Source organism: Gobio gobio (assembly GCF_949357685.1).
Source record: "Gobio gobio genome assembly, chromosome: 9".
Lineage (NCBI taxonomy): Eukaryota > Metazoa > Chordata > Actinopteri > Cypriniformes > Gobionidae > Gobio > Gobio gobio.
Window position 1 is genome coordinate 39,163,018 of NC_137115.1, and position 20,441 is coordinate 39,183,458.

General features: G+C 37.3%; 1 protein-coding gene across 1 annotated transcript in view; it reads left to right on the plus strand.

The window, feature by feature from the left end:
• Nucleotides 1-20,441, plus strand: part of cdh13 (cadherin 13, H-cadherin (heart)) — a 467,661-nt gene that overhangs the window by 152,412 nt on the left and 294,808 nt on the right. Inside the window, exons 3-4 of the mRNA XM_079825536.1 lie at nucleotides 9,435-9,646; nucleotides 19,957-20,070. Of these exons, the coding sequence (XP_079681662.1) occupies nucleotides 9,435-9,646; nucleotides 19,957-20,070 (326 nt within the window). The remainder of the gene's footprint in view (nucleotides 1-9,434; nucleotides 9,647-19,956; nucleotides 20,071-20,441) is intronic.

Consider the following 20,441-nt stretch of genomic DNA (forward strand, 5'->3'; position numbering starts at 1 on the left):
TATTAATATAAGATATTAATTAATTGCTTAACTGACTACTGTGCTAGAGTAAAGTAGCCTAATGTTACAATGTATATTAAGTAAATGCTTAATATTATACAATTATTATAATTTATCTATATGGGTTATTGTTTGTTTTTTAAAGTTAAATTGGACAAATTGGTCGTGAGATAGTGTTGGATTTTCTTTGATTTTAATTACCCACATTCAAGTGTTTGTTTGTTTGTTTGTTTAAAAGCAGAGGTTCTGTTCTTTCTTTGGATATATTGAATGTTTACATATTCATGCAATGCATCGCGATTCTCTCTCCAACGATTCTGGATAGATTCTGAGCTTATTTTTTGAACGCAGATGCGCGATGGCGCTGCGTGTCTTTTAGAAACACCTGTATTCTGCTTGCTTCCAATTCCTCACACACCGCTCGAACCTTCCGTGAAATAATCTTTCATATCAAGTTCAAGTTATAGTCTTTCATCAAGTTTGTAAAGGTTGAAGCGAAATAAAAACACATTTGCGGGTTGCACTGTGAGAAACGCATGCTTTGTTTGATGCTCGCCAGTATTTTCCTTACAAATGCTCTACAAAGGCCATTAATGTAATTTAAAATGCAGTGGGCTTATATATAAAAAATATGAAACTCACTGGCAGAAGGCTGCTTTCAATTTCAAATACTCACGCATGCTTTGTGAAGAGCGCATGCGGCGGTTTGCGACTCTGTGTAAATGGTCAAATGTACTTTGATCTCAAAACGTGCTTAAAGTCGCGTTTCCAACAAAATAACCCGAAACCGTTTGTCCCAGATGCAGATTTCAGTTGGTCTTAGCACACAATGTAACTGTAGAAGAGTCAAGTTTTAAATAGGAAAAATATTGAAAGTGTCTTTGATCATTTTTTGAATGAGATGCTAATGGACTGATTAGAATCAATGATGTATGCTAAGCGATGCTAAAAGTGCTACCGCCAGATACAAAGATCGGCTGAATGGATTCAAAAACGGTAAAACTCAACTATTTAACTCTAGAGGACTTGTAAAATGAGCCTATTTTCAAAAAAAAAGTGGAGTGTTCCTTTAATAAAGCCTGAACCTCGTCGTCGGTCCATTGGTCGTATTTTTTGAACTCCAATGTTGACTTGAATAGCAAACATCTCTTACTGCACGCACCGCAACAGACTTTAAAAATGGAGGTTAAAATAATATGCTGCATGGAGTCAATCAATCAAAATGCTGTGTGAAAAAGTACTACATTGCAGGCAGGGACATTCTGAGGGGGAATTTTCATTTAGACCCTGGTCCCTGTGGTCGAAACACACAGAGTACCACCCCAAAGTCCCTATTCCTGGGGAAAGTGCCGTGGAAACACGGCTTATGGCCCAAAATTAATGTAAAAACAGTCAGTTATGTCTTAAGGGATTAAACAGACAGTACAAACCACATCTTATATTTCAAAAGAAATCTGTGCATTAGTGTGAATGCAGCTTATTAGATCTCCCACTGTCTATGATGTCATCAGTAATAATCAAACAACAGTAAAGCTGAGAAAGAGAAAAAACACTCACCGCTCTTGACTAGAAAATGTTCAGATACTCTTAAATACTGAAAGCACTCTTTGTTTATTGCTTGTAGTATGTTTTTTTTTTCTTCCTCTTTATTATTAACTACTTATTTTTATGTTTTGTAGCTATATTAGTTTATATATTTAAAATTATTAACATAAAATAGTTTTAATTAAAACATTTTCATTTGTAATTATTTTAAAAGGATTAGAATTACATATGTAATTAAGTAAAACAAGATTTTAAGATTTATTAATACGATTAATAAGAAAAAAAATGTAGATCAAGAATTGTTTTGGAATCGGAATGTGACTCACAGAATGGGAATCGGATCGTGAGGTGCCTAAGAATTTCGACCCCTAATATTCACACAACAAAACTGCTGGCAACTTAAAGAAGAAAAAAAAACACGCTGGCAGGGAAAGAGTTAAGTAACTGATATATTCTTTTTGGGTAGAGTGATGTAATGACTAAACATTGCTCTGTCAAATGTTGTGTTCTCTTGGGAAGTTCCTATATGCATATATGGAAATCGTAATCACAACATAATGTGTATGCGCTTAAATGATTTCTGGACAGTTCTCTCTAGTGTTTTCACTTCCCGACAAAAACAGGAAGCTTTTTAGCTCTAATGCAATGTAATGAAGAGTGAAGAATGCACATTAGGTGTGTAATTGCTGTATTTTATCATTCTTGTGCTGCCTCAGAGAATAATGGGAATTGTTTGCTGAACAAGTTGCTGTTTTGGACACCAGCATGTGTCTACATGCAACATCATGCATCATGCTGCAACATGTGCATCTTTTAACATCTTTTATCTCAGTGGAAAATGTAGTTGCTGTATGCAGTTTGTATTGGATGCCTGATTTTTGCCCGTCAATGAGCAACAAATGGGTAGTGGACATAAAGCAGTTTCAACATTGTCCTGTTGGTGTGACATATAATTCAGGCCATCTTTCATTTTTTTTTCCAAAAATGGCTATACACAGTTTTTATGAGCTCGCATTAATTGACTATATGGATTATGTTTGTACAACTTGTATCTGTCTCCCGCAGGACCATTTAAAATGAACTAGCAAAGTAAAAAAGTTATTAAAATGGCAGAAATTGAAAATAAAAAAGTGTCACAGGACCTAAGGTATACATTTCCTACAGGACCTAAGACAGAAAAAAAAGATGGTAACACTTTACAATAAGGTTCATTAGTTAACATTAGTTGTCTACATTAGTTAACATGAACTAATAATGAACTGCACTTATAAAGCATTTATGTATCTTTGTTAATGTTAATTTCAACATTTACTGATTGATGCATTATTAAAATCTTGTTACCATTAGTTAATGCACTGTGAACTAACATTAACAAACCATGAACAGCTGGATTTTTATGAACTAACGTTAACAAAGATTAACTAATGCTGAACAGATGTGTTGTTCATGGTTAGTTCATGTTAATGTTAACTAATACAAACTTATTTTAAAGTGTTACCAAAAAGATAATACAGTATATATGACCCTGGACCACAAAACCTATGTCGCACGGGTATATTTGTGGCAATAGCCAACAATACATTGTATGGGTCAAAATGATTGATTTTTCTTTTATGCCAAAAATCATTAGGAATTTAAGTAAAGTTCATGTTCCATGAAGATATTTTGTAAATGTCCTTCTGTAAATATATAAAAAAATTATTAGTAGTAGTAATATGCATTTCTAAGGACTTCATTTGGACAACTTTAAAGGCGATTTTCTTTATTATTCATTATTTTTATGCACCCTCAGATTCCAGATATTCAAATAGTCATATCTCGTCCAAATATTGTCCTATCCTAACAAATGCTGTGTGTGACACAATGGCCACAAATATTCAGTCAAACCAAAATTATTCAGACACTATAGTTCATTTATATAAGAGAGGATAGCAAAATAAAGAAAACTTTGACATATTATACCCAAAAATTCTTCATACAATGAACAACCAGTAAAATGTATAAAAAAATGTATTCAGCCAAAATTGAATTTGAACAAAACTAAGCATTGCTTGGTAATTGGTTGACCTAAATTGGTATTATCTAATCGTGTACTTAAATTTAACAGCTGACAGCTGATTGGTTGATTGTAATCCATTACATACCTGTTCTGACACAGTTTAACTCTGAGTTCTTGTCATATTGTATTACCATTTTCTAAACTATTGCGAATAAACTGTGATAATGTGAGAAAATTTTGAAGGTGTCTAAATACATTTTGGTTTGACTGTATAGCGATAAAAGTAGCTCTGTACCCATGAGCTTTTTGTGAAACCCATGACTCATGTGAAATATGCATTTTAATTTAATTTGTTAAACTGAAATGAAATATTGTTTAATTGCTGGTTAGAAATATTTATGGCTAAAGCAACAAAAGTGACACTTGCATGTGATATACAACCATTTTAACCTGCTGCCAGTGAGTATCATTTTATTTCCCCAAGTCCCTCTTTTAACCGTCTGACCTAAGATGAATGGCTATTGTTACACCAGCAATCACAGAACACAATTTGACAAAGAGCCTGTGAGATGTTGAGAAAAACAGGCGAGAAGAGGATTTAGATGAGAGAGGAGGAGAAAGTGAGATCCGACTGAGATGAGCAAGAGGAATTGCTTGAAGGTGGACATTTAGAACAAAAAACACACATGAATAAGTTGAAACGCTATAGGACAAAAAAACTAAACAAAGCTAAAAGAGTACAATTACAGCACACGTGTTCCTTTGAGCTCTCCAATTCTGCTGTTGATGATAACAACAACAACCGTGATCGGTGGATTGTTTGACAGACAGACTGAACTCATTACAGCAGAGGTGGAAGAGCAGATTTCAGCACACAACAGCGGCACACACTGAACTGCTACCGTCCCCGGGGCCCGGAGAGAGACATGAACACGGGAGCTCATTAAGACCCTCAGTCTAGCTCTTCCTGTGTCTTAACCCCAGCACACATCACATTCAGAGTGTGAGAGATTGACTCTGACTGTAGTGCTCACAGCAGCTGAGGAGTGCTACTGCTGTTGATGATTATGAGTAACTGTAAGGGAAAGACAGAAAGAAAAGAATCCGGAATGATCTTTCTGTTTCCCCTGGTGATTCTGTGTCACATGCAGGACCTGTAGTGAGGGATGTGTGGATGTGTTTGACCACACCACATGGTCTTCAATGTGTCTCAAGGCTTTTTCATAGAACTCTTCAATGCACCTTCTGCAAACCATTTTCTAACCAGAGTTTGTATATATAGGGTACGACGGGGCTAAAGGCACACCTTCAGAAACATGTGCTTTTCACTACTCCCATACTGTATGATTGCAGAAAAAATATATGTATTTGTATTAAACATTTATGAAGCAACGGATTGTGTGTGAAAATAAATCATAAAAGTGGTTTATTTTGTTTAAAAATATTATAAATGTACCCATACATGGGGTAAAAAGCTCACCCGTATGGGGCAAAAGGCAGACATTGAAACATATGCTTTAGCTAAAATAATATTTTTAATAACGTCTAAGTTAATACTTCTTCAAAACAATCACTTTAGCAAAGTTTGTACTATTTTATGTTTATTTTGATTAAATAATTCATTTTTGTTCAATAAATATACTGTCATTAAAATATGTTAACCCTCTGAACCCGTTTTACTTGATTTTTCCTAATGACAGTGTAAAACAACTTAAAATACTCACATGAAAGAAATGTCTTTACAAAGCTTAAAGTGTCTACTTTTATTTGTGTACACTCAAAATAAAAACTAAATGTTGTGCTTTTCGCTTAATAAAGAAAACAAACAGGATGCGCATTCACCCGTCTGTCTCCCTGCGATGTACATTCTGAAATGCTTATATTACATTTATTTAAAATTGTATTTATTATTTAGATTGAATTTCATTTTGTAAATTTATGAATTGCTTATCTTTACTTCATTGCAGTGAGCATATGTTCATGAATAGTCAAACATATGAGAAGTGGAGGATTGTAAGGCACTGTTCTCAAAAAAACAACAAAAATGTAATCAAAGAAGACAATGCAATTGAAAAATGTATCATTACATTCAATTCTGATTCAATTTCTGTTACTATGGCACTATAGGTTTAGCTATGCAGATTTTGAATAGCGTTAAAGGACGCATTACTGTAATGAATATAATTTGATGGTTGTTTTCTAAATGTCCTGAATGTGCCAATTGCCTGTGTGCATCTCTCGCCAGAGACATATTTTTGAGTATTTCCTTTGGAAAACATAACGCATTTTTCCTGCCGCACCACCTGCTTCCTGAAAAGAGCCTCCTACACATGATTTGCTGTGTTTTTGGTCTGCAGTTGAAGTGTCCACTTGAAACTTAAAATAATGTCCTTATTCTTACCTCTGGAGGTGTCCACATCACTTACAGTGTAAAAAATCACACACACAAAAAGTGAATTTGCTTGAAAGGCATTAAGATACCCTTCTCTGCACCATTAAATGATCTCCTCCGATGGAAACAGATGCTTCCGCAGGCAATAAAGTGACTGTTGATTCGATTATTTGTAGTTTCATCACCTGTGTTCATGGAGGTTATCGATAGGGCGTTACATTACTGATTCTGCCTCAATTCAATTAGCGGAATTGATATGTGAGAAGCTCTGTGGTCATACTGTGCTAACGCTGTTAGCATCCCTTACTTAACTGTACAATGAGGTGGTGAATGTTTAAGTGAGAGAACCAGACAATATCTTCGTCTTGCACCTACATCTGCTTGCCTTGAGTAATACCTAATGGTTTTTTTTTTTATCCGAACAACCAGTGTGGCTCACAAAGGAAGCAGTTTTGGAGAGGAAAGAGCAGTCGTGAATGTAGCTCATGCACAGGTGTGAGATATTCAAAGGTTTTGTTTAGTTTTTTTCATTTTTGACGTTCTGCAGTGAGAAACGTATATCAAGACGTATAAAAATTGGTCACCAAGGCATTCATTATTGACGTGTCATGCTAAACACCTCTTTTTTTTTGGAGCTAGCGTCACATTAGTCGTTTTAAACGGAAATGTCATTTCTGAGCGGACGCAAAATAATGTTACTGGCACTGTTCCAGCTCACTTACTCAAATGAAATCTTCATTGAATGCATTTAAATGGTGTATTTAAAAGGGGCTATCGTCGGTTATAGTTCTCACTTAAGCTTTTATGGATATAATTGAATAATAAAAAAATAAAAAAAAGGTTCAAATGCTGAATCTGTGAAGGATTTTATGCATGTGTACACTAATGAGCCAAAACATTATGACCTAATATGATGTTGGTCCTCCAAATGCTGCCAAAACAGCACCGACCTGCCGGGGCATGAACTCACATTTGTCCTGTGGTATCTTGGACCAAGACGTTAGCAGCAGATCAATCAAGTCCTGTAGGTTGCGAGGTGGAGCTGCCGTGGATTGAACTTTTTAGTCACATCCATCAGGATTGAGATTTAGGGAATTTGGAGGACAGGGCAACACCCTGAACCAAACCATTCCTGAACAATTTGTGCATTGTGGCAGGGTGCATTATCCTGCTGAAAGAGGTCACTTCATGAATGCCATTGTCATGAAGGGGTGTACTTGGTCTGCAGCAATGTTTAAGTATGTCAAATCTACGTCCACATGAATGGCCAGACCCAGAGTTTCCCAGCAGGACATTGCCCAGGTCATCACACTCCCTCCACTGCCTTGTCATCGTCCCACAGTGCATTCTATTGCCTTCACTTCCCCCAGGTAAACTGAGCACACGTATGTGTTGTAAAAGAAAATAGAGCTCATCGGCCTGGGCACCTTCTTCTACTTCTTCAATGTCCAGTTCCGATGCTCGTGTGCCCATTGTAGCCGCTTTCGACGGTGGACAGGGCTCATCATCATAGGCACTCTGGTTGGCCTACGCAGCCCCATACACAGTAGCGGAATTGATATGTGAGAAGCTCTGTGGTCATACTGTGCTAACGCTGTTAGCATCCCTTACTTAACTGTACAATGCGGTGGTGAATGTTTAAGTGAGAGAACCAGACAATATCTTCGTCTTGCACCTACATCTGCTTGCCTTGAGTAATACCTAATGGTCTTTTTTTTTATCCGAACAACCAGTGTGGCTCACAAAGGAAGCAGTTTTGGAGAGGAAAGAGCAGTCGTGAATGTAGCTCATGCACAGGTGTGAGATATTCAAAGGTTTTGTTTGGGTCAGGACATTGCCCAGGTCATCACACTCCCTCCACTGCCTTGTCATCGTCCCACAGTGCATCCTATTGCCTTCACTTCCCCCAGGTAAACTGAGCACACGTATGTGTTGTAAAAGAAAATAGAGCTCATCGGCCTGGGCACCTTCTTCTACTTCTTCAATGTCCAGTTCCGATGCTCGTGTGCCCATTGTAGCCGCTTTCGACGGTGGACAGGGCTCATCATCATAGGCACTCTGGTTGGCCTACGCAGCCCCATTCACAGTAGAGTACGATGCCATGTGTGTTGTGACACATTCCTCCCATAACCATCATTAAAATTATGTGTGGCTTGTGCCACAGTAGACCTTCTGTTGGGTTGGACCAGACGGGATAGCCTTTGTTGCCCTCATGCATTTGATTAGCTTTGGACGGCCAAAACCCTATCAGTTTGTGGTTTGTCCCTCCTCGGACCACTGTTGGTAAATTCTCACCACTACCACTGGGAGCCTTGCCATTTCAGAGATACTCAGAACCAGTTAAAAGTGACAGTAAATACATTTATAATGTTACAAACTATTCTATTCTTCAAAGAATTATGGGAAAGGAATGATTTCCAGAAAAAAATAATAAGCAGCACAACCATTTTCAACATAAATAATAAGTTATTTTACTTAAAAATTTGCATATTAAAACATTGTGACACTGAAGACTAGTAATGACTGCTGAAAATTCAGCTTTGCCATCATATATATTTAAAAATATATTAAAGGAGAAAACTGTTATTTTATATTGTACTAATATTTCAAAATATATCTGTTTTATTTTATTTTTGGCCATTTATTTATTTTAAGTTTGAATGGGGAAAATATTCAGTTAGAACATATTGCATACTATATGGGCATTTAACATGAAATGAAATGTACATTTTTAAAGGGGTAAAGTAAAAAGGTTAAAGGGTTTAAATTTCTAGCAATAGCTAAAAGAAGATTTGTCTCATGCTGTCCATTTCACATATCTCCCCAGGTCACCTTGTGTTACAAGAACATAACTTAGAGTGTCAAAGAGGGTGGTAAAAAGAAGGAAAAGAAGAGTTATTGATGAGAAAAAGAGGGATAGGGAAAGGAAATGGGAGGATGAATATGTCACAGAGGACGAAAAGAGTGAAAGCGAGGTATGGAGCTTTGAGATAAAATGGAGAAGGACACGATCAGAGGGGATAAGCTAGCGGTATCTTCCTCGGTCAGACCTGATTGGTGAAGATGAAAGTGGGGTCGATAGTATTGAGGGTTAAAGTTCTCTATTTCAAGTTTATATGCATTGATGAATGAGCCATATTTTATTTATTACCTGCTTTTAGCTCATGGGTGGATGAGCTCGGGGATAGCTTCTTCAGGCATTGTCACCTTTTCAGGGACATTTTCTGCCACAGCAAGTCCATTTTTCATCAACCATAAGAGATGTATCATCTCAAAAGAGCCTTTTCTTAACAATTTTTACAGTGGAAGTGATACTAGGTGACCTGTGAATGAATGGGGTCATCCTAGCAATGCTATCCATGGTTAATGTTATCCGTTAACATTCCTTTCCATCTATGTGATGATATATATTGACTTGGCTCCATATTGCTATTTCAAGTGTTAGACTTTATTTCTCAAAAGCTTACATGTCAATCTCTCCTTTTCTTTTTTCTGCAGTGGTGTTTGATGACTGCGCTGGAAACGAGGGTGTGGAGTTTGAAGTATCGAACCCAAACTTCCTAATAGACGAGAACCTGAATCTGGTTTCTAGACAAGATGTGATTGACAGCGGAGATGTCATGTTTGTCCATGGTGTCAACATTCATGTCGATGACATGGCACAAGTGACCATTATGGGAGCACCGTCCAGATCTCCTCAGACACTCAGGGTAAGCGTTTCTCTGTGTGTTGATTTTGTATATGTGTGTATGTGTGTGTGTGTGTTTTGTTAAATGGCCTGAAGTTTTCAATCTTGTCATTTTAAATGGTGTTCTTTGCTGGAGAAATCATATGTCGGGACACTCATGATTCTTCTCGCAGAACTGGACGTGTGCGTCAAGTCATCATATTGACAGACTCCAGCTCAGACTGGAAATTACCCATCATGTCCTGTCATTGTCTCTGTGTGGACAGCCACATATTTCATTCAGGCGAGATCAGTGTCAGAAATTAACTTTTCTTATTAAGGGAGAAAAATTGCCCCCTGGGGTATTTTTATGTTCATAAGGGCATATTTTTCTAACCATATAAAAGCACAGCATGTTTTCTAATCATGTTAAATACTTCAGTTGAAGCAATTCATTAGAATGAATTGTAAATCTGACCAATTATGGCTCATGAAATTAAATTAGCATTAAATATGCTTTTCTTGGTTTATAATGATTGTGATTTAATTGAAGTTCAGAAATGACGCATCCCATTTATCAGAAGCAATATTAAAGACGTTTACATTGTTACAAAATAATATTTCAAATAAATGCTGCTCTTTTAACCTTTTTTAACTTTCTATTCAAATAATCCACAAAAAAGTATCACAGTGTCCATAAAAAATATTAAGCAACACAACCACCATGCTTCTTGAGCACCAAATCAGCATATAAGAATGATTTCTGAAGGAATTTTGTTCAGTCGGTGGAGTAAAAGGTTGCATTAGAAATGAAAGAAAAAACACTTAAGCATAACATGGTCAGATCAAAGCGTCTGGTCCCAAATATTTATACATTTTACTGGTAGTCCACTGTATGAAGAATATTTTACTTTATTTTGCTATCCTCACTTACATAAATGAACTATAGTGCCCTGTACCCACTAGTAAAAATTTATATCTTTGGTTTCATTTTTATTATATAATTTTTGGTTTGACTGTGTGTATATATTTTTTTTCCAGCAACATCATTTCATTCATAATTTTAAACATGCATTCCAACATTCTCATAGGAACATTTAGGTTGTAGCTGTATATTATATTGCATATAGTGCCATAGTGAATAAAAAGCACCTCGACCCCTTTGAGATGATAAACTATGAATTATACTCTCAGATGAGATATATAGCATAAGTGAAGTGATTGCTATGTAAGAGAGCTCGGGGAGAACAGCAGTGTGTGAAGAGGGTGAGGCGGGAGCTTGGAAGCTGGGTCATTATGGATCATACATCCTGTAATCACAGTCAGGCTAAGCCTTCAAAAATAAACCTTGCCCCAACCCACTGGTTTGTTCCCAGAAGAAGACCTCGCATCAGTTAGCGAATGCCAAAGGGAAGCGCTTCTTATTGATGCCAGTATTTGACTTAATGCCCATTTTATTGGATTTTGATTATTGATAAGTGCGAGTGGAAATGGAAAAGGCCTCAGACTTCTCCAGAGGCTGACGTGATGTAATTCTAGTTGCCGTACAAGCACAGCAAAGGGTGAAGAGAAGGTCTTATGAGAAAAGTGAGAATTCAAGCTATAATTCAGTATTTTACAGAGGATCAATATACGAATTAATTTCATGATTTGTTTTCCTCCCTGGCGTTTCTATGTGTGAATGAAATGGTCTTACCTTGTGGAACCACCAAATGGAGTGCAAAAAAAAATTGCTGTGAATTTGTAAGACCTTGGCATTTTATACTTTTCAATTTGTAATGTACTGAAAAACTGGATGCTTGAGGAATAAATATATTGGGTTTTCTCTTTAACACTCATTTTTCATTTATTCTAAAGAAGAGGATGACCTGGTCACAAGACTACAGGCCAGAAATCAGTCTTGTTTGTTGCCGTTACTTGTTTATCGGCCCTTCTGGTGTCTTTAGCCTTGGCCGGTGGTATTAATGTAATGTTTTTGTGTCATAGCGACTGGTACTTTATGAGTGTTAAGTTGCTTACCCTGCTGAGAAAAAAAAAAAAAAAAGGTTTTAGCTTTTTGCTGGTTTTATAGGCGTTTTAGTTGGCAGCTAGTATTTTCGATAAGGACCTCTATTGAAGCTTGTCTCTGCCACAGAATAAAACAATTTAAATTAAAAAAGATAAAGATAATTACAACTTTTTATTTTACAATTCTGAATTGTTTTCTCAGAATTGCGAGTTTATATATAATTACGTCTGTTATAAAGGCAGAATTGCAACATATAAACTCTCAATTGTGAGAAAAAAAGTCAGAACTTAGTAGCCTAGAAATCTAGAAATCTATATTTGCAGCCAGGGTCGTCTAGCAACTCTCCGTTTGCTTGCGAGCTGGAAAAACCAAACTCTGGTCAGGCCAATCACATCGTGTAAAGAGTCGGTGGGCGGGCTTAACATAATGACGGCAGAGTTGCGGCGGTTCCGTGTGCTACTTGTAAACAAAGAAGCTGGCGAACAGCGTTCTTTCGAATCGGCTTTGGCCGCGACTCTGGAAAACTTGGAGTTAAGCTTTTCTTTGAGGAAAGAACAAAGAATGGCACTGAAGTCATTCTTAAGAAAGGAACATGTGTTCGGAGGTTTGCCGACCGGATACGGCGAAAGTTTAATCTATCAACTAGCTCCGTTTCACCTTCTTCGTTGCTCTGGTTGGTTGTAGCGCTATCCTATTGCGTGCAGAGGGAATTTGAAAGACAACCATTTATCCCGCCCCTCGGATTGAGCCCTGTCAATGGTGTGTTCCCAGACCCAACATCTTGATGTGGGTCTGGCTTGTCAAGCTAAGAACTTAGAGTTTATATCTGACTTTATAGCACGCAATTGCAACAATTCTATAAACTTTGCAACTGAGATTTTATATCACACAATTCAGAGAAAAAAAATCAGAATTGCGAGATAAATTGTCTCAATTACCTTTTTTTATTCTGTGGTAGAAACAAGCTTCCATAGACCTCAGTAGTTCCTATGAGAATGTGGGGTTACACAGGACTGTTGGGATGAATCACTACAGGCATATCATCTGCAAACCCACAGGTTTCTGTCTGGCACTCTGACTCGTCTCTCCATCTGTATAAATGAGAAGTCAGAAATGAGTAATGATACATCCCAATACGGTAGTCAGCAGCAGAATGGCAGAACTGACAAGGACGTGGTGCCTCTGTCCACCCTGCGTCTTAATTAATAATGAGTCTTGATGACTACAGGAAAAGGATTTTGATCTCATTTTTGGTTTTTCTGCACTTGCTACCAAGACTGGAAAGGTTATTGGTGTTAGAGAAGTGGTTCTCAACCTTATTGACTCTTACCACTATTAATATTAGCACACACAATTTTATTTTATATTTGTATTATTTATTTATTTCATTTTATGTGATTTTTATGTTATTTTATTAGTGAAGTAGAATCAGGGATGTAGGGGTGAGAGAGGGGGAATTAGATTGGGACATGACCCAGGTCAGACAAGAACCTGAGTTCCCATAAGCCAACAGCTCATTTTGTGATGTAAAAGTTGCTTGCACTGCAGTTTTGACCAGAAAAGGCAGGTGGTGCATTGTAATGGTTGAGGCTCAGAGCTGTTAACCTACAATTTGCTGGTACAGTTCCATGCAAGGAGGTAACCATGAGCCGTCGGATGATTGCAGGGATTGAAAATAAGTTAAAAAAACATATTAAAACTGCTTAACACACATAATTTATTCGCTAAATGGTGGGAATAATTTCAAAAAACGTAATCTTCAATGCAGCTCAGCGGTGCAATGTACTCTACGGCTGGTATTCGTATGCCACTAATCTTTAAGCCCCCCTGTTTCAGTTATTAATGAGAGCTCAAACTAGCTCACAGAGCAGAGAAAGCAGAAGCAGGGATGATTGTAGCTCTGTAATTTATGAACAGGAAACATTAAAGATTCATGACTATCTTTTTTTCAGCTTGTCAGCACGCTCCAGCCAACAGTGTTCATCACTGGCAGAGGGAAGGCATGGTAAACGCATACAACAGGCCTTGCGCTCTGTTCTCAGAGCGATGTGGTGCGTTATTCTGTCCTTGAGAATGTGGAGGGGAAGAGTGGCAAAGGAGTTCATCAATAACCTCAATGCAGACCGTCATTTTTCCAACAGACAAGGTTCTTAAAGTTCCATCAGTCTCTCTGGTTCTCTCTATCGCTCACCGCGGAGAGTCGATGAGTTGACGGAGATGTTTCATCTTCACTGTAATACCGTCACTCTCTCACTTATGCCTCTTACGTAGTGGATGAGAATAACATAAACTCCTTATTATGGGAGGACATATTGCTTACTTTCTCATGGAAATGTGCTCTCAGCCAAGGTGAACTTCACAAATATGACGCTGTTCTGACATGTAATAGGTGTCAACACAGCGGCTGAAGGACACATAGTAACTTTAAAGCAATCTCTGGAGGTTATGCAGGTATGATTAAGAGTTTAAGTCATTATACCAAAGATCATATTGCATCTGAAAGAGTTATTGCTACAATAATCACTTTTTAATGGGATAGTTTACCCCAAAATTAAATGTACTCAGCCTCATGTAATTCCAAATGACTTATTTTTTCTTTGGAACACAAAAGAAGTTATGTTGAAGAAAGTTGGGTTCCACATTTTCTTTTGTGTTCTATGCAGAAGAAAGCTATACAAGTTTTGATCAACATGAGGGTGAGTAAATGACGACAGAATTTCTCTTTTGCGTGAACTATCCCTTTCAGAAGCATGACATTTGAGATCGTTCAGTTCAATAAACAAGAGGTTATTATCAAAACTGACATTTTAGACACACTACTCCAAGTTACTTTGTCTATTTTTGTTCCAGTAATTAAAATAGCTATGTAAAAAAAAATCAGCATCAGAGCCATTGCACGACTCTGAGCAACACACAGGTTGCTGAATGAATCATTTGAGTGAATGATTTAATGACTTAAATCATATTTTTGAACATATTTATAACACAGTTTGTTGTTATGGGAACATTCAACACTTTAATAAATGAACACAAAATGAAAGTAAAGCATTTTACGAGGGGAGAGAGGGAAAAAAAGCAGATACATTTTTTTTTCTTCATGCCTTAAAATAGCTTGAATGTAACTCTACACCCTTGCCTCCTTTAATATATGTGGTTCTATGAATATGCAAATTAGCCCCCGCCTCCACTCAGTTGTACCAGCTCAGAGATCCACTCGATGACGATCACACGTTGACGTGATTGGTTACAAGGTAGTTTGTGACGTCAGAAACAACAGCGATTTCATACCGTGTTTTTGACACTGTCTATGGTTCACTGCCGTTTTATATTGATTATTACGCAGGAATGAGAGAACAGTTCCAAGCCGTATCGGCCTAGAAAATTGCAACTTTTAATTTTCCGTCGGTCTTAGTACACGATGTAACTACAGAAGAGTCAAGTTTTAAATATGAAAAATATAGGAACTCTTAGGTCATTTTTTGAGCGAGATGCTAACGATCTGATCAGATTCAATGATCTATGCTAAGCTATGCTAAAAGTGCTCCTGCCAGACCCGGAGATCCGCTGAATGGATTTGAAAACGGTAAAACTCTACTGTTTAACTCTAGGGGAGTTGGAATATGAGCCTATTTTCAAAAAAAGTAGAGTTTTCCTTTAAAAACACCACATAGACATATAAACAACAACAAAAAATCCGGACGACTTTCAAAATCCAACATGTTTTGAGGTGCTTGTAACGTGCTCGGCTCGTATTGTAATTCCTCTCACACGCTGCGAGCCACGACCATACTAGCATCAACAATTTCCACGCAAGAGAAAAAAATCGTACGACAGCAAAAAGATAAGATAAAAAAATGAGTTATAAGTCTCACAATAAACTCATTATTAAAAACTTCCAATAACAAAAAAAATAACAAAAGACTTATATAAATTGCTCAGATTCTGATTGGATGAATCGCATTCAAAAGTGCACAATATATACATATACATATTAGTTGTGGGTATTGGATATGGCCAGGCTATGATGATGCATTGCGTTACCTGGCCATGAATGCTGTGTCAGAGCAATGCAAACAAATGACATCATTCCGTTCATTCCATTCCACCTTTGTTCGCTCTGTCATCCTGACAGCCTTTGGGCTCCCGCAGCACCGAATCTCCAGCCTCTCACATTCCCCCATCATTCCACTGCTGCTACGCCTGACCAAAGACATCCAGCAAGGACAGAACGCTCTGTGCTTCCGATGTAAATGGAAAGTTTGTGACCGTACCCCAACCATTTCCAGCCTAACAAAAAATGACACACGAGTAGGACACAATAAATAGCTTGTCAAGGGTATCTCTCTGTCTTTGGAGTACTTGTTTAGCGGGGTTGGACTTTGGAGGAGAGGAGCAAAAGACACGTAGAGATAAACAAACAAAAATAGAAATAGATAGAAATGGAAATAGAAGCATAAAAAGGACTGGTTTTGGCAAAAAGTGACTCCTTTGTGCTTGTTCAGCCTTGACAAACTATGTATGTATGTTTTCCAGTTGCTACTAGGCGACATTCTTTTTTTTTGTTGCCCTCCCTCTTTCTCCCTCCCCCTCGTTCTTGCCTTGTAATGCAGCTCAGATAGGTTCACTGTTGTAATGAGTTCAGATGCATGCTGGGATCTGTGTGGCGGCGTGCTGTCGTTGTGTCCTCAGCCTCAAGTCAGCTGAAAGGTTTCTAAAGCCTTTCTGAACAAACAGAGATACAAGGATTTCTTTTCATTCTGTTTACTATAAAGCAAATTATGACTATTAATATACCGCATTTGCTCTGATAACAGAATTCATCTCTGTGTTTATCGGCGCTTCTTTTGCTCATGACAGCAGGATGGTGAAAATAATTCCCTCAATAAAGGGAGTTTTTGGAGAGAAACAGTGGTGTGTATCTGCTAATGACATCAAAACAACAGGAGCCTGTAATAATTCATTTCAAGAACAGATTTTTATTACTAAAATGAAACGCTATTAAGACTTATCCATTGGGGTTTATGATAAATGTTTAATTTTTGCAGGGAAATATCCTGAAAAACGTCATCCATCAATCTTGATATAAGGCTGAAAAGTACTTGAGACACTTCCTCACATTAATAGCCCAGGCTGTCCCCAGAGATGGTGGTGTGATGTATCCGTTTGGCAAATGGAATCTTCTGTCCGGTCCGATCGAGATGGGCCATTTAGGTTCTAATGTGATTTGCTAATGTACTTTTATTTTATCTCTGTGTTTGGCCATTCATATTTAATGCTTTACTGTAGTCAGCTCAAATTGTATACAAATTTTTTTTTGTAATATTGAAACCTTGAGATGTTTATGAATACCGACTGGTTTCCTCTTTGTTGGGAACAAGGTGGTCTGTAATGCCTTTGAAAAGCTATGCGTTAGCATTCTTCTCAATTACAGTTGCTTGCTTGACTAGCACATCCAACAACCTGAGCCACTCTGGAATAAAAGGGGGAAAAAAACGTATTTTGGTCTTTTTCCAGTGAAATGTCAAAAACATTCTTGAAACAAGATAATTTACTTGAGAAACAACATGGCATAAAATATTATTATAAGAATAAAAACAAGTTAACAATTGATTTATTGATTTAGCAGACAAAATGCACTTATATTCAAGATACAATTTAAGAAAACAAGTCTTGTTGTCTCATGCAGTGTTGCTTAACAAGCGCATTTTTTATTTAATTTTTATATATTTTTCCTGTGCTGACATTGAAAGCAACAGATAAGTAATATTTTACAATGTCTGGAGTTATTTATTTATTGTTTGTTTGTCTGTGTGAGATACTCTACCATTCACACAGTTGGGGTCAGTAAGTTTTTCTCTCTTTTTTTAAAGACAATAAAGACATTTACTGTATAATGTTACAGTAATATTCTATTTCAAATAAATGCTCTCTTTTTTTGCAACTTTATTTATTAAAAACCTAAAAAATATTTATCAGCACAATGGTTTTTCAACTTTGCTGATAATTAGAAATGTTTCTCAAGCACCAAAAGAAGCATATTATAATGATTTCTGAAGGATCATGTGACTGAAGACTGGAGTAATGATGCTAAAAATTCAGTGTTGTCATCATAAGATTAAATTACATTTTAAAAATTTATTAAAATAGAAAACAAATATTTTAATTTCTTATTATTTCACAATATTGCAGTTTTTTGCCATATTTTTGATCAAATAAATGCAGTCTTGGTGAAGATAACAGAAGTCTTTCAAAAACATAAAAAAACTTACCGACCCCGAACTTTGAATGGTAGTGTATTTATACAATTGGCCCGGCGCATACATTTGAGTTTTTTGCTAGTTTCAACCCGACGCAGTTATTATTTTCACATTCTGCGCCACATTGTTTAAATAGAAAATGCATTTGCGCCCATTTGTGCTGGTCTGAAAACGGCTTGTTGCGGTTTTGAGGCGACTGACCAACTGAAACCTGGTCTAAAGTCAATGGCGCAATATTTTTGTTTGTTATTTAAAGGGCGCGTTAGTAATATGCGCCTATAGGCGGGTGTACAACACATGTACACTCTGCTTGTTACACACACACAGGGACGCACAGCAGCACACAAACATTTTTAAATATTAAAAATAAAAGGTTCCTCTCTGGAGATGCGTTCAGTCTTTCCGCTCGCAATTTCCGCCATGTAAATAGCAAATCCGCCATGGCACGGGAATAAAAGGGAATGGGAGATGACACTCTGATTGGTTTATTGCACATTAAGACTCATTAAAAGAATAGGGACAACCCTTTTAGACCCTGTGTTGGGAACACCGACCATTTTTCCCGTCGTTAAACTACAAAAGTGGATTCGGACACGCCCTAAGTGCACTTGTGCAATTTGAGGCAGGTCATCAAAAAACATTATACGGCCATTTACTCGTGCCACATGGCCGCCTAGGACCAGCGGGATCTTGCATGGGTCGCTGCCACCGTGCTAATATATTCAGTTTCACCCTGCTGTCAATGCTGAGTGACAAATATAATTTGTGCTGCCATCTAATTGCCCTTAGGGGCTCTAATTGCACCAGTGTTGACAAAGGAAAGAGAATAGAACAGAATGGCAAAGAAGAAAGAACGAATCAGAGCGGGTAACATGAGAGGCTGATTAGCTGGTTTATTGAATTGAGATGCTAATAAACTGGAGATGATCACATGGAAGCCTGATCCCACATAAAATCAAACACATTTACTGCATTTATATACCTTAGGTAGGATGAAATATGTGGCTCAGATTGCACGTGCTGTATCTTAAAATCTGTACGCTCTGGAATACTTGATTCTGATTGGTCAATTGTGATATTCTGTTGTCAATGTTTTTCTGTAATGACCACTAAATTATATAATTGAATTCTACCCATGGCAACAGATCTCCTACATGGTTCTAATTTAATGTCTCTCATATCACTCTGTGCTCCTAATATTATTTTAACTTAAATCAATATTTCATGTCTATGTATTTACTTATTTGGTGAGTTGCCTCATAATAAGCTGGATAATGTACAGTTAGGCAATCATTATCACAAAATAAACCCCATCAGGCTGACACACGAGTAATATTTTTGTGATAATGACCAGCTGACTGTACACTATTCCTTTACCTTTATACAGTGTAATGTCTCTTTGTCTGTTCTGTTTTCTCTTTATGACTCAACACAATTCCATTTTAGAGCCAAAGAATGAATGCTTAGAATGAATTTGCTTAGTTTAAGTTTCTGAAATGGGATGTGGTTGTCAATTAAGCTTCTATTTAAATAAGGGAAGCAATGGCAGGAAAGGTGGGAAACCACAGAGACCACAGAACTGCCCAAATGACCACTTTTAATGACTTTAGTAAGAGCACCGTGTGGCTCGATTGTATCGATGTGTTCACCAGAGTTTTCTATTAGCGCTATCAGATGTCTACATAGTTCAGTAAGTCTCCTGTATGTAATAGGATGTATTATGGCTGTTTTTCTATCCATTTAAATAACATTATAGAGTTTGTAGTGTCCTTCATGAAGGGATTTACATTGATTTTATGAAGTATTCATAACATTATGGGACTAATGTGGTGTATAATAGCGTAGTGGTTAAATATCTGGGATGGCAACAGAAAGGTTGTAGGTTAAAACCCTCTCAGAGTGATTTATGATCCATCACCATTGTCCCTTTGAGCAAAATACCTAGCACAATGGATGTTCCTCGAATAAAGCAATCAGCTAAATGTCCTCTTTAGCAAAAAGATGACCTAATATTTGGTTTAAAACTACAAGACCTTATAAGACCTCACATTTCAACTATTTTTGCTTCTTGTCTGTGCTGTGATTTAGGAGATCCTGGGTCTGTCAGACATAATGCCATACCGATCCAAAAGATCCCTGCTGGTCCCCCCCATGTTTGTTCCAGAGAACCAGCGAGCCCCATTTCCCAGGTCTATTGGAAAGGTAAGAACTTGCATTTGCAATTCTTTTTCACTTTAACTTATTGCTACTAATGTGCATTCCCACTGTGATCTTGGCCAACCATAGTTTTGCAGTGTGGACTTTATCAGTGTGACAGTGCTACTTGATGGTTTAGATAAGCCGTTCTTTGGTTTTCAACTGTGACAAAGAAAGGTTTATGATTCATAAACCAGGTAATATTCACAAATGAACACATTTTTTAATGTAGCCTAAATACAATCCTCAGAAATTAAAAGAAAAGAAAAAACGTCTCGGTTACGTATGTAACCCTCGTTCCCTGAAGGAGGGAACGGAGACGTACGTCGGAACTGACCGACGAATTTGGATCTGTCTTCAGAGACCAGTCTACTTCG